We start from the raw sequence: 17,453 nt of genomic DNA, 5'->3' as shown, positions 1-17,453 counted from the left end.
TTATGAGTGTTATGAGGATACAACTAGACAATGCACTTAGAACAGAAGACAGTGTAAAGTAAGCATTCACTGCCCATCAGTTCTCACTATTATGCCAAGCTGCGGGTGTATGTGGGTGTATAAAAGAGACATGATCCCTGCCTGTCCTTGGGAAGCTTATACTCTTATAGTTATGGTGTCCAGGTAAGCAGAGAATTATAGTTTTTAAGAAGTGTGTAGATCCGCAGCTACCATTTTTGAGTTCATAGTGTGGGGGCTTTTGCTGAAGTCTGCAGATTGGCATGGCCTGCTTCAGGGGCACTCATGACCTGGCACCTACTGTAAAGTGCTCTAGATCCACCCCAAGGTCTCATCTCCCCTGAAACCTTGCTGAAACCTTTTACCTTCTGTATTCTGGAGAATCATCTATAGAGACACACTGAATGAAAAAGTGTAATTTTTCACTGCCTAGTTGTCTGATGGCTAGACAATAAAGCCCCTTCCCCCATGCACATCATCCTTAATATTCAAAGATAACCCCATTAGCAGGGATTTCTGCAGGAAAGCAACTGCAGATACCTACTTTCCATATTCGTTGTCATGTTAGGTCAATGCAGGAGATTTTTGTTTCTCATTTGGCAAGAGAACACTGATACATATATTTCCCTCAAACTACTACTGCTTCATGAATTCTGATGAGGATGGACTACTTTTAAAATATTAAATAAGTCTGAACACACCTATAACCTCTGACTCACAAGAAATGAGCCACAGTACATGATCTGCTTCTTTCTTACAGATGATTTGTTGATTTCAGTGCATAACTCCAAATAATTTAATTTCAAAGCAATTCTCAACGCTAGGATGATAATAAAACAAGTACCTAATGCTTAATAGTTAGTAAATATTTGCTGATTTCTTATCTAAGACCTTGAGGGAAGAAGGAGCTAAAGATTGTCTAGCAGCCTCTTTCCTCTAATCGTTGATTTTGGCAAAGCCCACAGTTAACTCACTAGCCATCAGGCGAACAGCATCTCAGACCCACTTGCAAGTCTATTTTAAGCTTCCTGTCTGGCACCACTGAGATTCTACTGGACCATCTCCATGTTGTCACAGCTAACCTCCAATAACCCAAGGGTTTATATCATCCACCCAATAAGAATACCAGGCCAATCTGGCTAAGCAGTTGCTCATTTCCAGGTTTATTCTAGGGCAAGAAAATGACTATGTGTTAAGGGTCTAATTCAGGTACTGACTTTCATTTTTGGTGTTACAAAAAGCATTGTGTTAACAAAAATAAGTATTTTTCCACAGTACTTTCTTTGTACTGGAGTATTTGGGAAGCCTCCTCCTCCTCTCTCCTTGCCTCCCCTTACAAAAATTCTGGGTTGTTTGGTGCTATTTTTCCACACCTTCCAATGTTAAAAAAAAGTGTCAACAGGCGTTCTGGTGGCTAAAACAGTCTGTGAGGTCAGAGCAGCAAACCCACAGACCTGCTCTGGCTTTGGCCAGATGGCCATGTGATAAAAATCGCACTTCTGAAGCAAGCCTATTCACTGGATGACCAAAAGGAGCTCCATCTAGAGACAGGAAGATAGCCAGACCAGAGAGGAGACAAGGCTGAGATACTTAAGGACCTCCCCCAGTGGTACAAGCACTTGGTTCCTGTGCAGAAGGACCATAACTTTATTTACAACATACATGTCACAGAATCATATAACTGCAGCTAGAGAACAAAACTTACACCTCTAAATGAATTTATTTCATAGCCATTACTTTGGGGGATCCTTTGATTCCAGAAATACCTTGGCAATGCCTTCAATTCTCAGGACAAATTCTTTTGACTATATCTCAGTTCAGTTCAGTTCATTTCGGTCGCTCAGTCGTGTCTGACTCTTTTCGATCCCATGAATCGCAGCACGCCAGGCCTCCCTGTCCATCACCAACTCCCAGAGTTCACTCAAACTCACGTTCATCGAGTCACTGATGCCATCCAGCCATCTCATCCTCTGTCGTCCCCTTCTCCCCCTGCCTCCAATCCCTCCCAGCATCAAAATCTTTTCCAATGAGTCAACTCTTCACATGAGGTGGCCAAAATACTGGAGTTTCAGCTTTAGCATCATTCCTTCCAAAGAACACCCAGGACTGATCTCGTTTAGAATGGACTGGTTGGATCTCCTTGCAGTCCAAGGGACTCCCAGGAGTCTTCTCCAACACCACAGTACGAAAGCATCAATTCTTTGGCGCTCAGCTTTCTTCACAGTCCAACTCTCACATCCGTACATGACTACTGGAAAAACCATAGCCTTGACTAGACGGACCTTAGTCGGCAAACTAATGTCTCTGCTTTTGAATATGCTATCTAGGTTGATCATAGCTTTTCTTCCAAGGAGTAAGCGTCTTTTAATTTCATGGCTTCAGTCACCATCTGCAGTGATTGACTATATTTAGTGGTGGCAAATGTCAATTTTTTGAGAGTAGGTGTTATTTTCAGAAATAGGTTGTTCAAAACTAAGAACATTAGCATGAGGGAATCAATACTATTTTGGTATAAAAACCAAGGTGCTAGTTATAGTAAAATAAGTTGGAGTTTCCTGTGCAGATCCAAAAACAATTTGAAAAGGTAATTTCTACAGGGGTCTGACTAACGGCAATATTGGTGTGGAATAAGGTATATGCTACCAAGGTGATCTAAAGAGGTCATTGCTATGGATATATATATATATATTATATATATATATATATATTATATATATATATATATATATCCTGGAGTCTTATGACTCGATTTTCACAATAGAAAAAGTTTTACAGACAGCAAACTAGCCTAGTATGAAGTTCACTTCTGAGTCTTCAGGCAGAAACTCTCAAAATAAAAATCCACTTATATTCAACTACCTGGTCTCCATGTCTGTAAAGTAGGGGCTAAGAGGTAGTGACATTCCTCATGTAAATAAATCACCTTAACCTGATATCCTAAGGTTGTAAGACTCTCCACTCTGTTAATGACCGCTTAGTACCTAGCTGTAGAATATATTCTACTTGAGTGTATTCATCTCCTACTCCCTAGGAGTCCTTAATAAAACAAACACACTGAGCTGGACTTGTCTATAATATTAATAATAGCTGATACCTACATAGCCCTTACTACTTGCTTGTACTTACTTAGCATGATATATCAACTCACTTAATACAAACCTGTGAGGGTAAAAATTTTTAAATATTACTATTTTTATTCCTATCTTACATACGAAAGAACTGAAGCAGGAAGAAGTTGCCCAAGACCATGTAGCAAGATGCAGAGCTGGGACTGGAACTCGGGTAGTCTAGTTCCAGCTGTGTTCTTGCTCACTTTGCCATACCACCCTATACTGCCTCTATGAGACTACAGAAAATAGATACATAAATCAGATACTCAACGGAATAAAAGACCATGAAAAAAATACCAACTTATGGAAAGCTCATTTGAGAAGTAAAAAAGAGGGGTTGATGTGAGGCAGATAGGCCCATATAAAATGGATGAGGGCCACATAAAAATAGCCACAAGAGTTCCGTGGGAAGCCTGGGGCTGGGCCAAAATGCTCTCTATTTCGAGAATAGAGGAGGCAGTTGGAAAGATCTAGGAGCTATAAAGAACCAGTTCCTGGCACTGTTTTGTGTCTATAAAATTTCTCCTTTATTACATAAAATCAGATAGTGCAAATTAACAAAAACAAAACTCCACAATACTGTTAATATGACAGCTTTTTATAACTTGCGCACATCACTTTGGGAATTTTATCGGCTCGTAAGCAGATATGGTTAATAAGTCAGTTAACTGTTTTTAACAGTAGGCAGGATGGAGAAGGAAATGGCAACCCACTCGTGTTCTTGCCTGGAGAATCCCAGGGACGCGGGAGCCTGGTGGGCTGCCGTCTATGGGGTCGCCCAGAGTCGGACACGACTGAAGCGACTTAGCAGCAGCAGCAGGATAAGTGCAATGATCTGCCTGATACCATCTCCAAGGAAGTTTTCAGAAGCCACTATCAGTGACTCAGTTCCCATAAAGAGGAGATTACGTGTGGACAGACGCAAGTGAAGCAGCCCCTGCCATGTCTACCCTTTAACCAAGACTGCCAACGCCACCCCAATCCAGCTTAACAGAAGTGGAAACTGAGGCTCACGGAGCAGAAGTGACTTGGATGAATGAAGGTCCTGACAGAAAGTCCAGGGCTCTCCCCATTTTCGCATTGTGCGTTCTACCCTTTTCCTTTCTACCCTTTTCTTATTCAGGGCAAATAAAGACTGATTTCAAAGCCCTTCAGAAAACGTGGGGTGCCTACAATGCGGGAGACAGGAGTTCAATCCCTGGGTCGGGAAGATCTCCTGAAGGAAATGGCAGCCCACTCCAGTACTCTTGCCTGGAAAAATCCAGGGATGGAGGACCCTGGCAGGCTACAGTCCATGGGGTTGCAAAGAGTCGGACACGACTGAGCGACTTCTTTGAGAAAACGCGAGCACACACACCTACTCGACAGAGTCAATCATTCCTTCATCACAACTTTCTCTGGCTGCTGTTCAGACCGCCTTTCTCTTCCTGGGCCCTGAGACGTGTCCAGAAAATGACAGAAAACATGCTCCAAAGTCAACGCTCCGAAAAGAATCCCATGAACCAGGCCTCAGATACCCCGGGGTTCTCTCAGGCCTTGTTATTCCAGGTAGGGCAGTCTCTGGGAATTTAGTTTCCCGTTGGTCAGGAAGCCTCCCCTCTCAGCCTAAACCTACGAAGCCCCGCCCACCCGTAAGAAGGGAAGGAGGCTCGCGGAGGTGCCGGGGCGTCGTGGAAGCCTGCCTGCGAAAAGCTGCCGTTCACGGGTCCCGCCCGCTCGGGGACACTCGTGCCAACCCCGGCGCTTCCTCCCTCCCGGCCCTTCCGTCAAGCCTGCGGCCGCTCACAGCCCCGCCTCCCCCCCGGCTATAGCGGGCGCGGGCGCGGGCGCAGTCACGTGAGGCGGGCCCGCGGAGCCAATAGGCAGCTCGCGCGGAGTGGACGGGCGTGTCTGACCCTCGTGATGTCACAAAGCGGGCGGGGAGGCGTGGCTCTTCCGCCCCCACGCGCCTAGCCGCGGCCCGTTCTGCTGCGCCCCGCCCCCTCGCCACTGCGCACCCAATGGGAAGGCGGGATGCGCTCGGACCCGAACGCGCGGGCGGGGCAGGGCGGGGGCCCGGCGCGGCGTGGGGGGACGGGAGGGGGCGGGGCGGAGTGGGCCGGCCTGGGGCCCGGGGCCGCGCTCCTGGGAGTCGCGGCGGCTCTTGAGGAAGGACCGCCGGGAGGTGCAGCCGCCGCTGCCGCTGCCGCCGTCTCCTCTTGAGAAGAAGCGGCTCCTCCCACTGCCGTGCCCGGTTCGTATTCCCTCACCCCAGCGCCGAACCGCCCGGTCCGGAATCCTCCGCCCGCCCGAAGTTGTGAGGGGGGCGGCTGGCACGCGTGAGGAGACGAACCTGGAGGCGCCAGGTGCGCGCTCGAGGGGCGTCGGGGCCGCGGCGGGCGTGACGGCGCCGTGGGGCTGCCCGCGGGGCTCCAGGGCCGGGGGGGCGGGGGCGGGCCCGCCTCGCCCGCTGGCCGCGCCCGGGGCGCCGTGAGGGCCGGCGCGAGGGTGGGTCCGGGGCAGGTGCGGCTCAGGTGGCGCGGAGGCTCTCTGCCTGAGGATTCCCCCCTCACACGCACACCCCGGGCCCAGGGTGACCCCGCGGGGCGACCCTCGGTTTTTCAGGTCTGCGGCCGGCGCGGCGTGGGCGGGCGGAGGATGCTGCGCTCCCGTGGGCTCCGCGCCGGGGCTGGATGGACGGGCCGGTCCCGGGGCGCGCCTCCGCCGGCGTCTGGGCCCCCGCCGCCTCCAGCTGTAGCTCCGCGGCTCCCGAGGGGTGGGTTTGTTGGTTGGGTTTCCGCCCTCCTCCCCACCCCCTGTCTTGCGCCTCTATCCTCTTTCCCCCACCCCACCTCACCCCACCCCACCTCCTAGCCCCATTCACCCGGCTGCAGCGAGACCTCGCCCCTCCTCCTCTCGCGCCTCCCCTGTCTACGCCTCTAACGAGCATCTCTGCCTTGCTTTTCAATGGGCCGGTGCCGCTGTCGCTGCTGCTCTCCGCGCGGGTTGTGGATGTTGTCGGCTCCGTGTTGTGATGACAGGAGAATGTGTGTGTGTCCCGGGCCCAGACGAATTGGTAGGTATTCCCTTAACTACCTAGCGTTGGGTACCCAGGGAGGAGGATGACTGATTTTGCGTGTGGATGGTCTTAGGTGGGTTTGTGTGGAATGAAGAGGTGAGGTAGGTAGAAAAGGGGGGACAAAGGGATCCTGCACCAGGATAGCAGTTGATGCCTTAAGTGAGTGCCATTTTCAGGTAGGGTACAAAGGAAACTGATCAAACAAGTGCTGACTTGGGGCTTCGGAGTCTTCCAAAGGCAGCAGGTTTCTTCATTCATGTAGAGATAACAGGAGCTGTGAAATGGCTAAACGTTGCCCCAAAATGCTGAAAAATCGCAGAGAGTCTTTATGCGGGGTGTTTAATGCAATCGGATTACATAAACTGGGGTTCTGACACATTTAATGATTAGTATAGCATTTTTTTTTTTTCCATTTACACCAAAAGCTTTGCAAAGCTAAAGAGCGCTGGAGTCGGGGCAGTAATTGCATTCTCTTAATTAGTTTGTTCTGAGAGTTTATTGATAAAGTGGAATCATTTCCTGGCACAAGCCCTGCAGAGTACATCAGTAAGAATGGATGGGTCTCTTTCCTGTTTCTCCTTGCAGCTCATCTTTCCTTATTAGTCACTGGCAAAATCTACCTAAGACTAAGATGCTGTACCTAAGGTGGCTAAGTCGGGATCATGGGATCTGAATTTTTAAGTGAAATTGTGGCCAGAAATAACTTGAAAATTTGACGGTGCTTCAGTTTACCACAACTGTACCTTGTTGCTGTTCTTACTGCTGCATCAGAGCCCTTTAACTTTGTTAATTTAGCAAGTTGTCAACAAGAGTTTTGATTTCATGGACTTTTTGTTGTTGAATCACAGGATATTCAGAAGGATACTCAAAAGAGTCTTTTTGAATGTTCACTTATGGTTTATGAAAGCATTCGAAAGTACATTAACTTCCAGGAGTAACTGGTCTGATAGAGTATGTCACTTGTACTGGTGGTGAATGAATGCTCCTTAGTCACAGAGTAGGTAACATTCCTAGGAATTTGACTTTTAGAGGCATGTTGGGAATCTCAGTCCATATGCTAAACCCCTGAGTAATTGAAAGATCGAGTTAATAAAATTGACTCTCTGCTTTTTTGTTTTTAATCTTGAGAATTTATGCCTGAAGGAAAAATGTATGTTACTTGAGTGCCTGGTGTTTCAATTTATGTATTCAAAGCATCTGCTGCATGAATCAGTTCTTTTGCCAAAATAGTTCATTTTGCAGTCAATTAGAAAAGCAGGAGGATTGTCAAAACAAAGGAATTTAAGGAAAGTGTGGGTTTCCCGGTCTTGTTATTTCTTGATCAGACGTCATATAGCCCAATTCTGTTACACATCAGTCTCTCAAACCCTGCCTCCAAACACAAACAGTACTTTGATTCAATCTGCATTCCATACAGAAACACAGGTATTTTTTTCCCTCTAAAATTCTTACATATTAAAGTAAGCTTAAATGCAGACATATATATAAACTTACAGAGAAAATTTATTTTCATGAAAATTGGTATGTTTCCATTTTTAATAATAGAAATAATCTACATACAAAGCATGAAATGAGTCCATGTGCTTTCTGCATACAAACCTAGCAAGAGATATGGTTCATATCTGAAAGCCAGTGTCATGTGGCCCAGCGTTTTAGCACATCTCCTGGCTCAGTCATGTACATTTAACCTTTGGATGACTTTCAGGTATTCAGTTTGAAGTGCTGTTATTTAAGTGGTTATTCTTGATAGATTCCTGTTCTTCTGGAATTTCTGTCTTTCATGACTGCCTTTCAGACGTTATTTAGTTATTGCTCTTATTTCCAAAATTCTGTTCATTATCTTCTCTTGCTTAATCTTGTTTTCAGTTTTGTAAACAAATTTCTTCTTAAATAATGCAGTTAAAATAATGGTACATTGTATCACATGCAAAAGGGGTTCTATATGACTGGCTTACACAGTGCTTATTACCGAAGCAAACTCAGTGTTTGCTCCCTATGTTCCACTTATCATTTTTCTAACTGTTTTTCAACAAGGGTATGTGAAAATAATGTAATATATAGCTAATACTCTATGATATTTGTAAAAATTTTTCTTAACGTGTTCAACCTTAGGAAGAAATAGTTGATATTAAGGCTCAGGTGATTTTCTATTCTTTATTCCTTTTTGTTTATTTTTCCCTATTTAAGATACTTCTAAAGCCTATTTGTTTATAGGCCAGTTGAATACTTTGAGGCAATACCTCAAGAATTCAGGGGAAATATGTGTTGCAAGAGGGATTCTTTTTTTGTATAGATTACCTGGCTTACTGATACATGTTTATTACATTTTCTAGATAAATGCTCATCAGAATATTTTCAGTGTTCCACTTCCAGATATAAGTGATATGATTTTCATTTATTCATGAGTATAATGCTCTACGTTTTTAAGCCAAACCTTCGTCCATTAGACTACTGTTTCACTGTTTATTAATTTCCAAGGGCAAATAGATAACCATTTTTTAAAATGTAAGAGAATATTTTTCTACAGGTGAATTCTACTTGGGGTCCATAATAGATAAAGATCATATTTCTGTAGCTTTCTTTTACAGCTGATAGGCAGAGGAAAATACTAACAAGTAAATTAAGTTCCAGAACTGAGACCGTTTATGTTACTAACAAAGTTTTAGAGCTACTAAAAAACTTGTTTTTTTTTTTTTAAGTCACAAAAAATACAGTAAAATTAATGAATAAATGAAACCTGCCCGCTTTTCCAGGATTATTTGGTGACTTGGTGGCAGACCTGTGTCCCTAAACTTGCCAAATCGGCACAGTGGTCTGGAGAAGCATTGTTTGCAAGACCATCTCCTGGATGCAAGGAGGGCATTTTGGAACTTCTATTTTTATCCATTATGTAAGATTTTTCTTGTACGTGTTAATTATATTAACGTATGTATATATTGTACAAATAATTCATGAATACACACAGGCTGCATCCCAACACATTTATGGTGATATCCAAGTGTATCAAATGCTAACCATTGACCATGGCTCTAGAAACTGGATCTTCATAAATGGGAGAAGTCCCTATGCAATATGGGAGACTCATGGCCTTTTTTAAGGATAAAAAGAAGGGTGATTGGCCAGGTAGACTGCCACTGCATAATGTTATATAACCTTCATCTCCTCCGCTCTTCCCAGCCAGATCTGTTGTACATTCTGCCCAGTTTGTGCTGCATAAAGAAATGCAAAGAGAAAAGTAAAGCTAGAAGACTGTTTGCTCCTGGTTCCATTAAGTAATCAAGTGCACTTAGCAGAGTATATCCTGTAGAGATAGTACATGGTATGTGTGTAAAATATAGTACCTTAGGAGGCACGGGGCACTTGTAAATTCACCTGCTAAATATCTGTTATGAAAGCAAAAATAGATTAAGTAATCTGAATGTAACTTTTTTCTTTGTGCATACCTGTGAAATTGCTGTCTAGGAATCCCGGTCAGAAGTTCCAGCCTGCCACTGTTCTCTGATGCCATGCCAGCACCAACTCAACTGTTTTTCCCCCTGATTCGTAACTGTGAACTGAGCAGAATCTATGGCACTGCATGTTACTGCCACCACAAACATCTCTGCTGCTCACCTCCTTATATTCCGCAGAGTCGCCCAAGATACACACCCCATCCGGCGTATGCTACCTTTTACAGGCCAAAGGAGAGCTGGTGGCAGTACACCCAAGGAAGGAGATATGCTTCCACACCGCAGAAGTTTTACCTCACACCTCCCCAAGTCAATAGCATCCTGAAAGCTAATGAGTACAGTTTCAAAGTGCCAGAATTTGATGGCAAAAATGTCAGTTCTGTCCTTGGATTTGACAGCAATCAGCTGCCAGCAAACGCACCCATTGAGGACCGGAGGAGTGCAGCAACCTGCTTGCAGACCAGAGGGATGCTTTTGGGGGTTTTCGATGGCCACGCAGGCTGTGCTTGCTCCCAGGCAGTTAGTGAAAGACTCTTTTATTATATTGCTGTCTCTTTGTTACCCCACGAGACTTTGCTGGAGATCGAAAATGCTGTGGAGAGCGGTCGAGCCCTGCTACCCATTCTCCAGTGGCACAAGCACCCCAACGATTACTTCAGTAAGGAGGCGTCCAAGTTATATTTCAACAGCTTGAGGACTTACTGGCAAGAGCTTATTGACCTCAACACTGGGGAGTCGACTGATATTGATGTTAAGGAGGCTTTGATTAATGCTTTCAAGAGGCTTGATAATGACATCTCCTTGGAGGCTCAAGTTGGTGATCCCAATTCTTTCCTCAACTACCTGGTGCTTCGAGTGGCATTTTCTGGGGCCACAGCTTGCGTGGCCCACGTGGATGGCGTTGACCTTCACGTGGCCAACACTGGCGACAGCAGAGCCATGCTGGGGGTGCAGGAAGAGGACGGCTCTTGGTCGGCAGTCACGCTGTCTAATGACCACAACGCTCAGAATGAGAGAGAAGTGGAACGGCTGAAACTGGAGCACCCAAAGAACGAGGCCAAGAGTGTGGTGAAACAGGATCGGCTGCTTGGCTTGCTGATGCCTTTTCGGGCTTTCGGAGATGTCAAGTTCAAATGGAGCATTGACCTTCAGAAGAGAGTGATAGAATCTGGCCCAGACCAGTTGAATGACAATGAATACACCAAGTTCATCCCTCCTAATTATTATACACCTCCTTATCTCACTGCTGAACCAGAAGTAACTTACCACCGATTAAGGCCACAGGATAAATTTCTGGTACTGGCGACTGATGGGCTGTGGGAGACAATGCACAGGCAGGATGTGGTTAGGATTGTGGGTGAGTACCTAACAGGCATGCACCACCAGCAGCCAATAGCCGTTGGTGGCTATAAGGTGACTCTGGGGCAGATGCATGGCCTTTTAACAGAACGGAGAGCTAAGATGTCATCAGTGTTTGAGGACCAGAATGCAGCAACCCACCTTATTCGCCACGCCGTGGGCAACAATGAGTTTGGGGCTGTTGATCATGAGCGCCTCTCCAAAATGCTTAGTCTTCCTGAAGAGCTTGCTCGGATGTACAGAGATGACATTACAATCATTGTAGTTCAGTTCAATTCTCATGTTGTAGGGGCATATCAAAACCAGGAACAGTGAGTGGATCTTACCAAGGCAATTCTCAAATAGATTTAAAAGGCAGATAGGGTTTTTTTTTTTATTTAAAGATAATATAGTAAATATTTCCAGTGGGTCATTCTCACCATTTCCCTATGTGATACTCGAGTCTGCCAGGTAGTCCAAAGTGACTTTATAGCAGAGTGGCAGGATCCTGAGAGTCTCGTTCTGCTTAGTTCAGACCTCAAAGCACCTGCAGTTGAGGCCCATCAGTTCCTTAACTGCAGATGGCTTACGACATTGGCTGCTTTTATCAATCTGAGAAGATCAGGATGACCTGGCAAACAGGGTTTTGAATAGGCCCAAAGCAAGGAACTTGCTGGGCGTATTCTTTTGGTAAAATGAAGAAACATTACTGTTCACACCTGCAGAGCCCTTTCATCACCAAGATTCCAGTGTATGTGAGAACATATTTATTGCATGATTTCCTAGATGTACAGCCTGTGCATTATTCATGAACTTTAACCAGAGGTAGTTTTCAAATCCACTACTTTAAGCCATAAAGGACCAAGAACCAGGCAATCTGAATTTGTCAGTGTGTGTGATCATTTGACTTGGAATGCTTCTTAAATAAGAAAACAAACACTAGCCCTTCACCCGATTACCTAATGTAGTTGAAACATTTTCTGTTTTGCCAGGCACTTGAAGACAGTAAAGGTGTTTTATCTCCTTATTGGTGTTAAAGGGAAAAAATTTTTTTAGTTTATATTAATGAAAAGCTTTATTTAGTTTGAAATAAAAGATCCAGAATGAAGAGAAGAGACTGATATGTTTAATTATGGTCATCTGTAGCCACCAGCACGTCACCCTTATCATGTAAACCCCTGAAGTGTGGCATGCTCTAAGTGTGTGATGGGTAGATGGCTGCTGAGAAATCATACTTCTAATTTAGTAGTGGTAAGAATTTTTGTCATGTTTGGAATTTTAAAGATGACATATAAAAAAAATTTTACATAATTTGGGGGAGTAAAGTTTAAATATTACCTTCAGGTGTTGCGATGAAGTTTTTTGTTGTTGTTTTTGCCCACTTAGGTGTAAGTCAATTTAAATAATTGGTTTAAAGATTACTAAATGCTTTAAAAATATTGTAGCTTAGAAATGTTAAGATACGTACATGAGAAATTTTTTAAAGTAACTATTGTGCATGCCTGCTGCTTAATGGAACACTTAATAGCATCAAATATTGTCTGCAGCAGTCTCTGTAATTATATGCAGACCCTTCCAACGCTGTATCACAGTAAATGAAAATAAATATATTCAGATTGGCTTTGGGGGAGCTTATTTGATATGCATCAAATGGCGTTGTGTTCCTGTGTTTAATGGTGATTCGTGTACAGCTATGCATATATTTTATCACTTATTCTAGCATCACTGTTAAAGAATGGCTATGACTGTGTTCAATTTTCACATAAGTTTTAATATAGAACATGATCAGTTTTCCCTTGTGTAATTAGTTGAGGGGTGTTTAGGAGTCCTTGCAGATTTCTGTAGAATACTGAACTAGATATTCAAGGACTCTGGACTGGACACCGAAGCAAGGTAGAATTGGCTGCAGAATTTATTCCAATTGAAAATAGACTGGAAGATTGCTGCTTACGAGACCATATAATGTTTGTTTTCTGAGGCCTTCCCCCCCACCCCCTTTTTTCCCTCCTTGAGTCACCTTGGAAATTTTCTCCCAGGTGGTATTTTGGAGGGGGAAAAGCTATTATACTATACACTTATTTATAAATGTTTTGACAGAGACTTCATTTTTTAATGGAATGTATGTAGAATACAGTAGCAGTTAAAACTCATTTTCAGGCTACTATTTGAATTTCTCTTGAACACCTTACTAAAGAGTTCCATATTATACTTAATAAAGTCTCATCTCTATATAGTACAGTATATATAAATTTGATTTCTTTTGATCATGATCAAGATAGTAATTATTATTACACAAGAAACTTTGTTTTTATTATTACACAAGAAACTTGGTCTGCAGTCTAAAAGCCTGTCGTGTTAAGCCTGTAGTATTAATGGTGTGGAAATGAAAATAATTGGATGTTAGAAATTTGAATGTATTATCACCTAAAAGAAGTTTTGATTTTATTGTAATTGGTTGTCACTGTGATGTGATACCTAGAATTAAAGAATACATGTAAACTTTTCATTGTATTTAGCCTTTCTTAAACATTTTTAATTTATACTTTCTAACATGTCATTTTCTGTATATAGTCAGTGGCTCATGGTATTTATAATACGTCCTTAGCTAGTTAAATGCAATTGTGTTATGGTACACAGTACTTGGAGGGGAAAAAAGTCTTATAAAAGATTTATCTGTGTGAAGAAATGAAAAGTTTATATATTATATAATGAATAGAAATGCCCACAGTGAATTAAAGCTTCGTATCTGCTTTCTGAATGAACGACCTGTGTTGTTTTTTAATTAATAGATTCATTAGATGCTTTCTATGGTGATAGGTTATACTTAACTTTAGGATTTTCTAGATAGATAGTACTTTAAAAAAAAACTGGGGTATACTTTACATTCAATAAAATGCACAGATTTTAAATGTGTAATTTGAGATTTGATAACTACAACCCCAGTAAAGATACAGGACTTTTCCATTGTTCCAGCAGAAAATTCTCTCATGCCCCTTTCGGGTTAATCCTTCCCCATAGAACTATTGTTCTGACTTCTGTCACAATAGATTAGTGTTACTTGTTCTAGAAATTTATATAAATGAAATCATGTAATATATGTACTCTTTCATATGTGACTTTTGTTCATTTTTTTTGAGATTCACTTATGTTGAGTGTATTCATAGTCTGCTTACTACCAAATAGCATTCCATAGTATGAATAGAACAGTTTATCCACTGCTGATGGGCATCATCAGCCCCTTCTCCCCCTTAAAAGCTAACTTAGGTTATCAATTCCCAGAGATATTATTTGATTGAAGTATAGATTTAACAGCAAAAACATGATTGATTACAAGCGAGTTTTATGTTCCATACCTTAATGGTAGGACTTTAAAGAAAACTGCCCTTTAAAAAAGCAATGAAAATGAAACTTGGTGAAAAATTTGGAGAGATGAGAACATTCCTTCACTAATGACTTTTCTGTACCTCTCCCATTGATAACTTTATTGAGTTAACAGTTCATTAACTGATTGAGCTAATGACTATCCTGTAAAAAACAGACATTATACCTTGGTTTTTCCTGTTTGTTTGCTTTTTTTCTTTAATTGAAGGATAATTACAATATAGTGTTGGTTTCTGCCATACATCAAATGGATCAGCCATAGGTATATATATGTCCCCTCCAGTTTTTGATGGTCTTGGTTTATTACTCCCATCAGCCATAGCTAGGATTGGGGATGAGAAAGGAAGTGGATTAAATGCTGACTGTTAAATTGGGACTGGAATAATATAACTCGCTTGAATATCTCAGCTTTTTTTTTTTAAATTAATCCTTCCTAGACCAAGATTTCCTGCTCACTAGTCAAACACATGCCTGAATATGGGTTATTGTTAGCTTTGTCTTTGGGTGTAGCAAGAGGGTCTGCTGCTGCTGCTGCTAAGTCGCTTCAGTAGTGTCCGACTCTGTGCGACCCCATAGACGGCAGCCCACCAGGCTCCACCATCCCTGGGATTCTCCAGGCAAGAATGCTGGAGTGGGTTGCCATTTCCTTCTCCAGTGCATAAAAGTGAAAGTGAAGTCGCTCAGTCATGTCCGACTCTGCGACCCCATGGACTGCAGCCCACCAGGCTCCTCCGTTCATGGGATTCTCCAGGCAAGAGTACTGGAGTGGGGTGCTATTGCCTTCCTTCTCTGAGCAAAAGGGTCTAGACAACTGCTATCCTTAGTCTGTTCATTAACATACTTTAATTCTGACCTTTTTCATAAATAATAAAACAACTACTATTTATTGTAGCTGAAACCTGGACATGCTGGGTAAATGGCATCTAAATAGACTTGTTACAGTATGAAGGTGACTTTTTGTTCCTTTCAGAAATAATTTTGAAAGCCAAGCTTAATCCTGTTAAATCCAGCCAGCCTGGTTCTTATGACAAAATTTATACCTTGGATTGAATCCTAACAGTATACAGCATTGTCTTCTAAATAGCTTTCAAATTTTCAGTCTTCAAAGTAAATATATCAAGAATGATGAAATTCATGCATTTCATGTTCCACTAATAATGTTTATTCAATACATATACTTTAAGGACCACGCAATTTAGGCTCAGTAATGTAGCCAATATTTAGATTCCTAAAATATATACATGTCTGGTTTAAGATTGTTCTAATAGTTTTTTAACTTTATCTTGTTTATCCATCAGTGTTTTCAATTAAGGTCAGGGCCTGTGGATTTTCTCTCTCTGAGCCAACGCAATATTGAATAAAAAATGTTCTGCATCCACTTCATTTTACGTTAGAGATGTACAATCAATTTTAAAAGAAGCCTAAGTGAACTTTAACAAGTTATCTTCTTCTTTTGTCAGAAGTTAACGTCTCAATCTAGATGCAGAGAAGTAATTTATTCCAGTAATTTCAGTTTCGTTTTATAGGTAAAAACCAATGATTTCTAAAACTTGAACTAGTTCCCTGTTGCAAAGAATATTCAAAAGAAAAAATTAAAGTACCAGGGTACAAATAGGCCCGTCACGGGTTTAGCCCTCTAGAGGAGAAGGCTCCCTGTGTTCATTGGAAGAGACCTCAAAAAGTCAACTTTCAAGTGAGTCAGTTGAACCCCCAAAGTCAGCTTATTTCTCCCAGTAAAACTTTGCTAAATGGTCCCCATATAACCCTTGTCCCCTCCCCCAGCTCATTTTACACAGGTTGGGAGAAGTGTTCTTTGAGGACCTGCCGAGCACTTCAGCAGCTGTATGGAAATACCTGGCACCTGGTTCCAAAATAACTCAGTATTTCATGTTGGTTCACCTTCATACCCTGAGGGGGATTTAAGACTGTCCTCAGAGTCACACCTCTCTGCTCTTCTAAGCTATACCCAGGTCACTGGCTCACTCTCTGTCTTCAGCACAGACTCAACCAAACTGAAAAGTCAGACTTTACTACAGTGCACGGAGGTTCCTGGAGAAGGAAATGACAACCCACTCCAGTATTCTAGCTTGGAAAATCCCATGGACAGAGGAGCCTGGCCATGTTGCAAAGAGGCGGACACGACTGAAGTGCCTTAGCCTGCACGGGTACAAGGAGGTTAGTCATCACATTCAGCCCTTTAGAAACCTCAAACCTGGAGTGCAGAGCCACACCAAGCAGCCAAGAAGAGTCGAAGAACCAAAGATTTTTATCTCACCTGCGGTGATTTAATCAGTCCATCTGCTTGAACAACAAGACCCATTTGATTGGCTGGCAGTGTTGACTGAGAGGCCAGCCTTCAAGCATGAAAACTGAGAAGAGTGGGAAATGTGAAACAAGATCTAAGGGGAAAAAAGGAAAGGTGAGGAAAGAGAGGGGTGTGATCAGAGGCAGTAAAGGGGGCAGGGAGCATCAGGTCCTCTGACACCCTGGGCCAGCGACAGGGACAAGAACAGAACGGGAAAGACAGGAGGCAGCCGAATAGTGGTGAGGCAAAGGAGTTTAAAAGACATTTTTAAGCCCTTACGAAATCATGGATTTTATGCTTGGGCTGCAGCAGTTGGAGTGCAAAGCAGTTTCCATTAGCATGACCATTTCGTCTTGGCTCATTAGGTAAGAGGGACAAAGGAAAGTCTTAGGCCATATGTAAAGGGATCTGTGGTGCCCAGATGGACAGATTTCTCAAAAGAACTTTGCTCAGAAATTATTCTTTCTTGCTCTAAATCTGGGGACAGGTTAAACAGCCTACATTTCACCTGATGAAAACAAGAACTAGATCATTAAAGCTCTGGTGTCAGCAGACCCAGCGAGAGTGCGTTACTAAACCAAGCCTCACGACTTGCTTAGAGGGGCAAAGATGGCCTTAGGTATAACCGGAAAGTCCAGTGACCTTGCAGCCTTAGTGATACTAACAATAACCACAATCACTGTTTGCGGGGCAGTTGCTGTGTGCCAGGCCCTGTGGAAAGCATACTGTGTATTTTCTCATTTAATCCTGTGCTGCTTGTCTCATCTGGTTCTTCAGCCTCTTCTCTAGACCCT

The 17,453-nt window shown here is 43.0% G+C and overlaps 1 protein-coding gene across 2 annotated transcripts; it reads left to right on the top strand.

Annotated features, from left to right (window-relative positions):
• The first annotated feature begins 5,290 nt into the window (after nucleotides 1-5,290).
• On the top strand, nucleotides 5,291-13,677 carry PDP1 (pyruvate dehydrogenase phosphatase catalytic subunit 1). Of its 2 annotated transcripts, none has more exons than XM_068983544.1 (2): nucleotides 5,291-5,361; nucleotides 9,649-13,677. In XM_068983544.1, exon 2 carries the CDS (start codon nucleotides 9,693-9,695, stop codon nucleotides 11,307-11,309), a length of 1,617 nt encoding a protein of 538 aa, XP_068839645.1. In that variant the 5' UTR covers nucleotides 5,291-5,361; nucleotides 9,649-9,692; the 3' UTR covers nucleotides 11,310-13,677. The 2 variants fall into 2 exon arrangements, with proteins under 2 accessions (XP_068839645.1, XP_068839646.1); XM_068983545.1 differs by lacking the exon at nucleotides 5,291-5,361 and adding an exon at nucleotides 6,138-6,183.
• Nucleotides 13,678-17,453: the final 3,776 nt, after the last annotated feature.

Source organism: Capricornis sumatraensis, chromosome 11, assembly GCF_032405125.1.
Source record: "Capricornis sumatraensis isolate serow.1 chromosome 11, serow.2, whole genome shotgun sequence".
Classification (NCBI taxonomy): Eukaryota; Metazoa; Chordata; class Mammalia; order Artiodactyla; family Bovidae; genus Capricornis; species Capricornis sumatraensis.
This window is presented reverse-complemented; position numbering and strand designations above follow the sequence as displayed.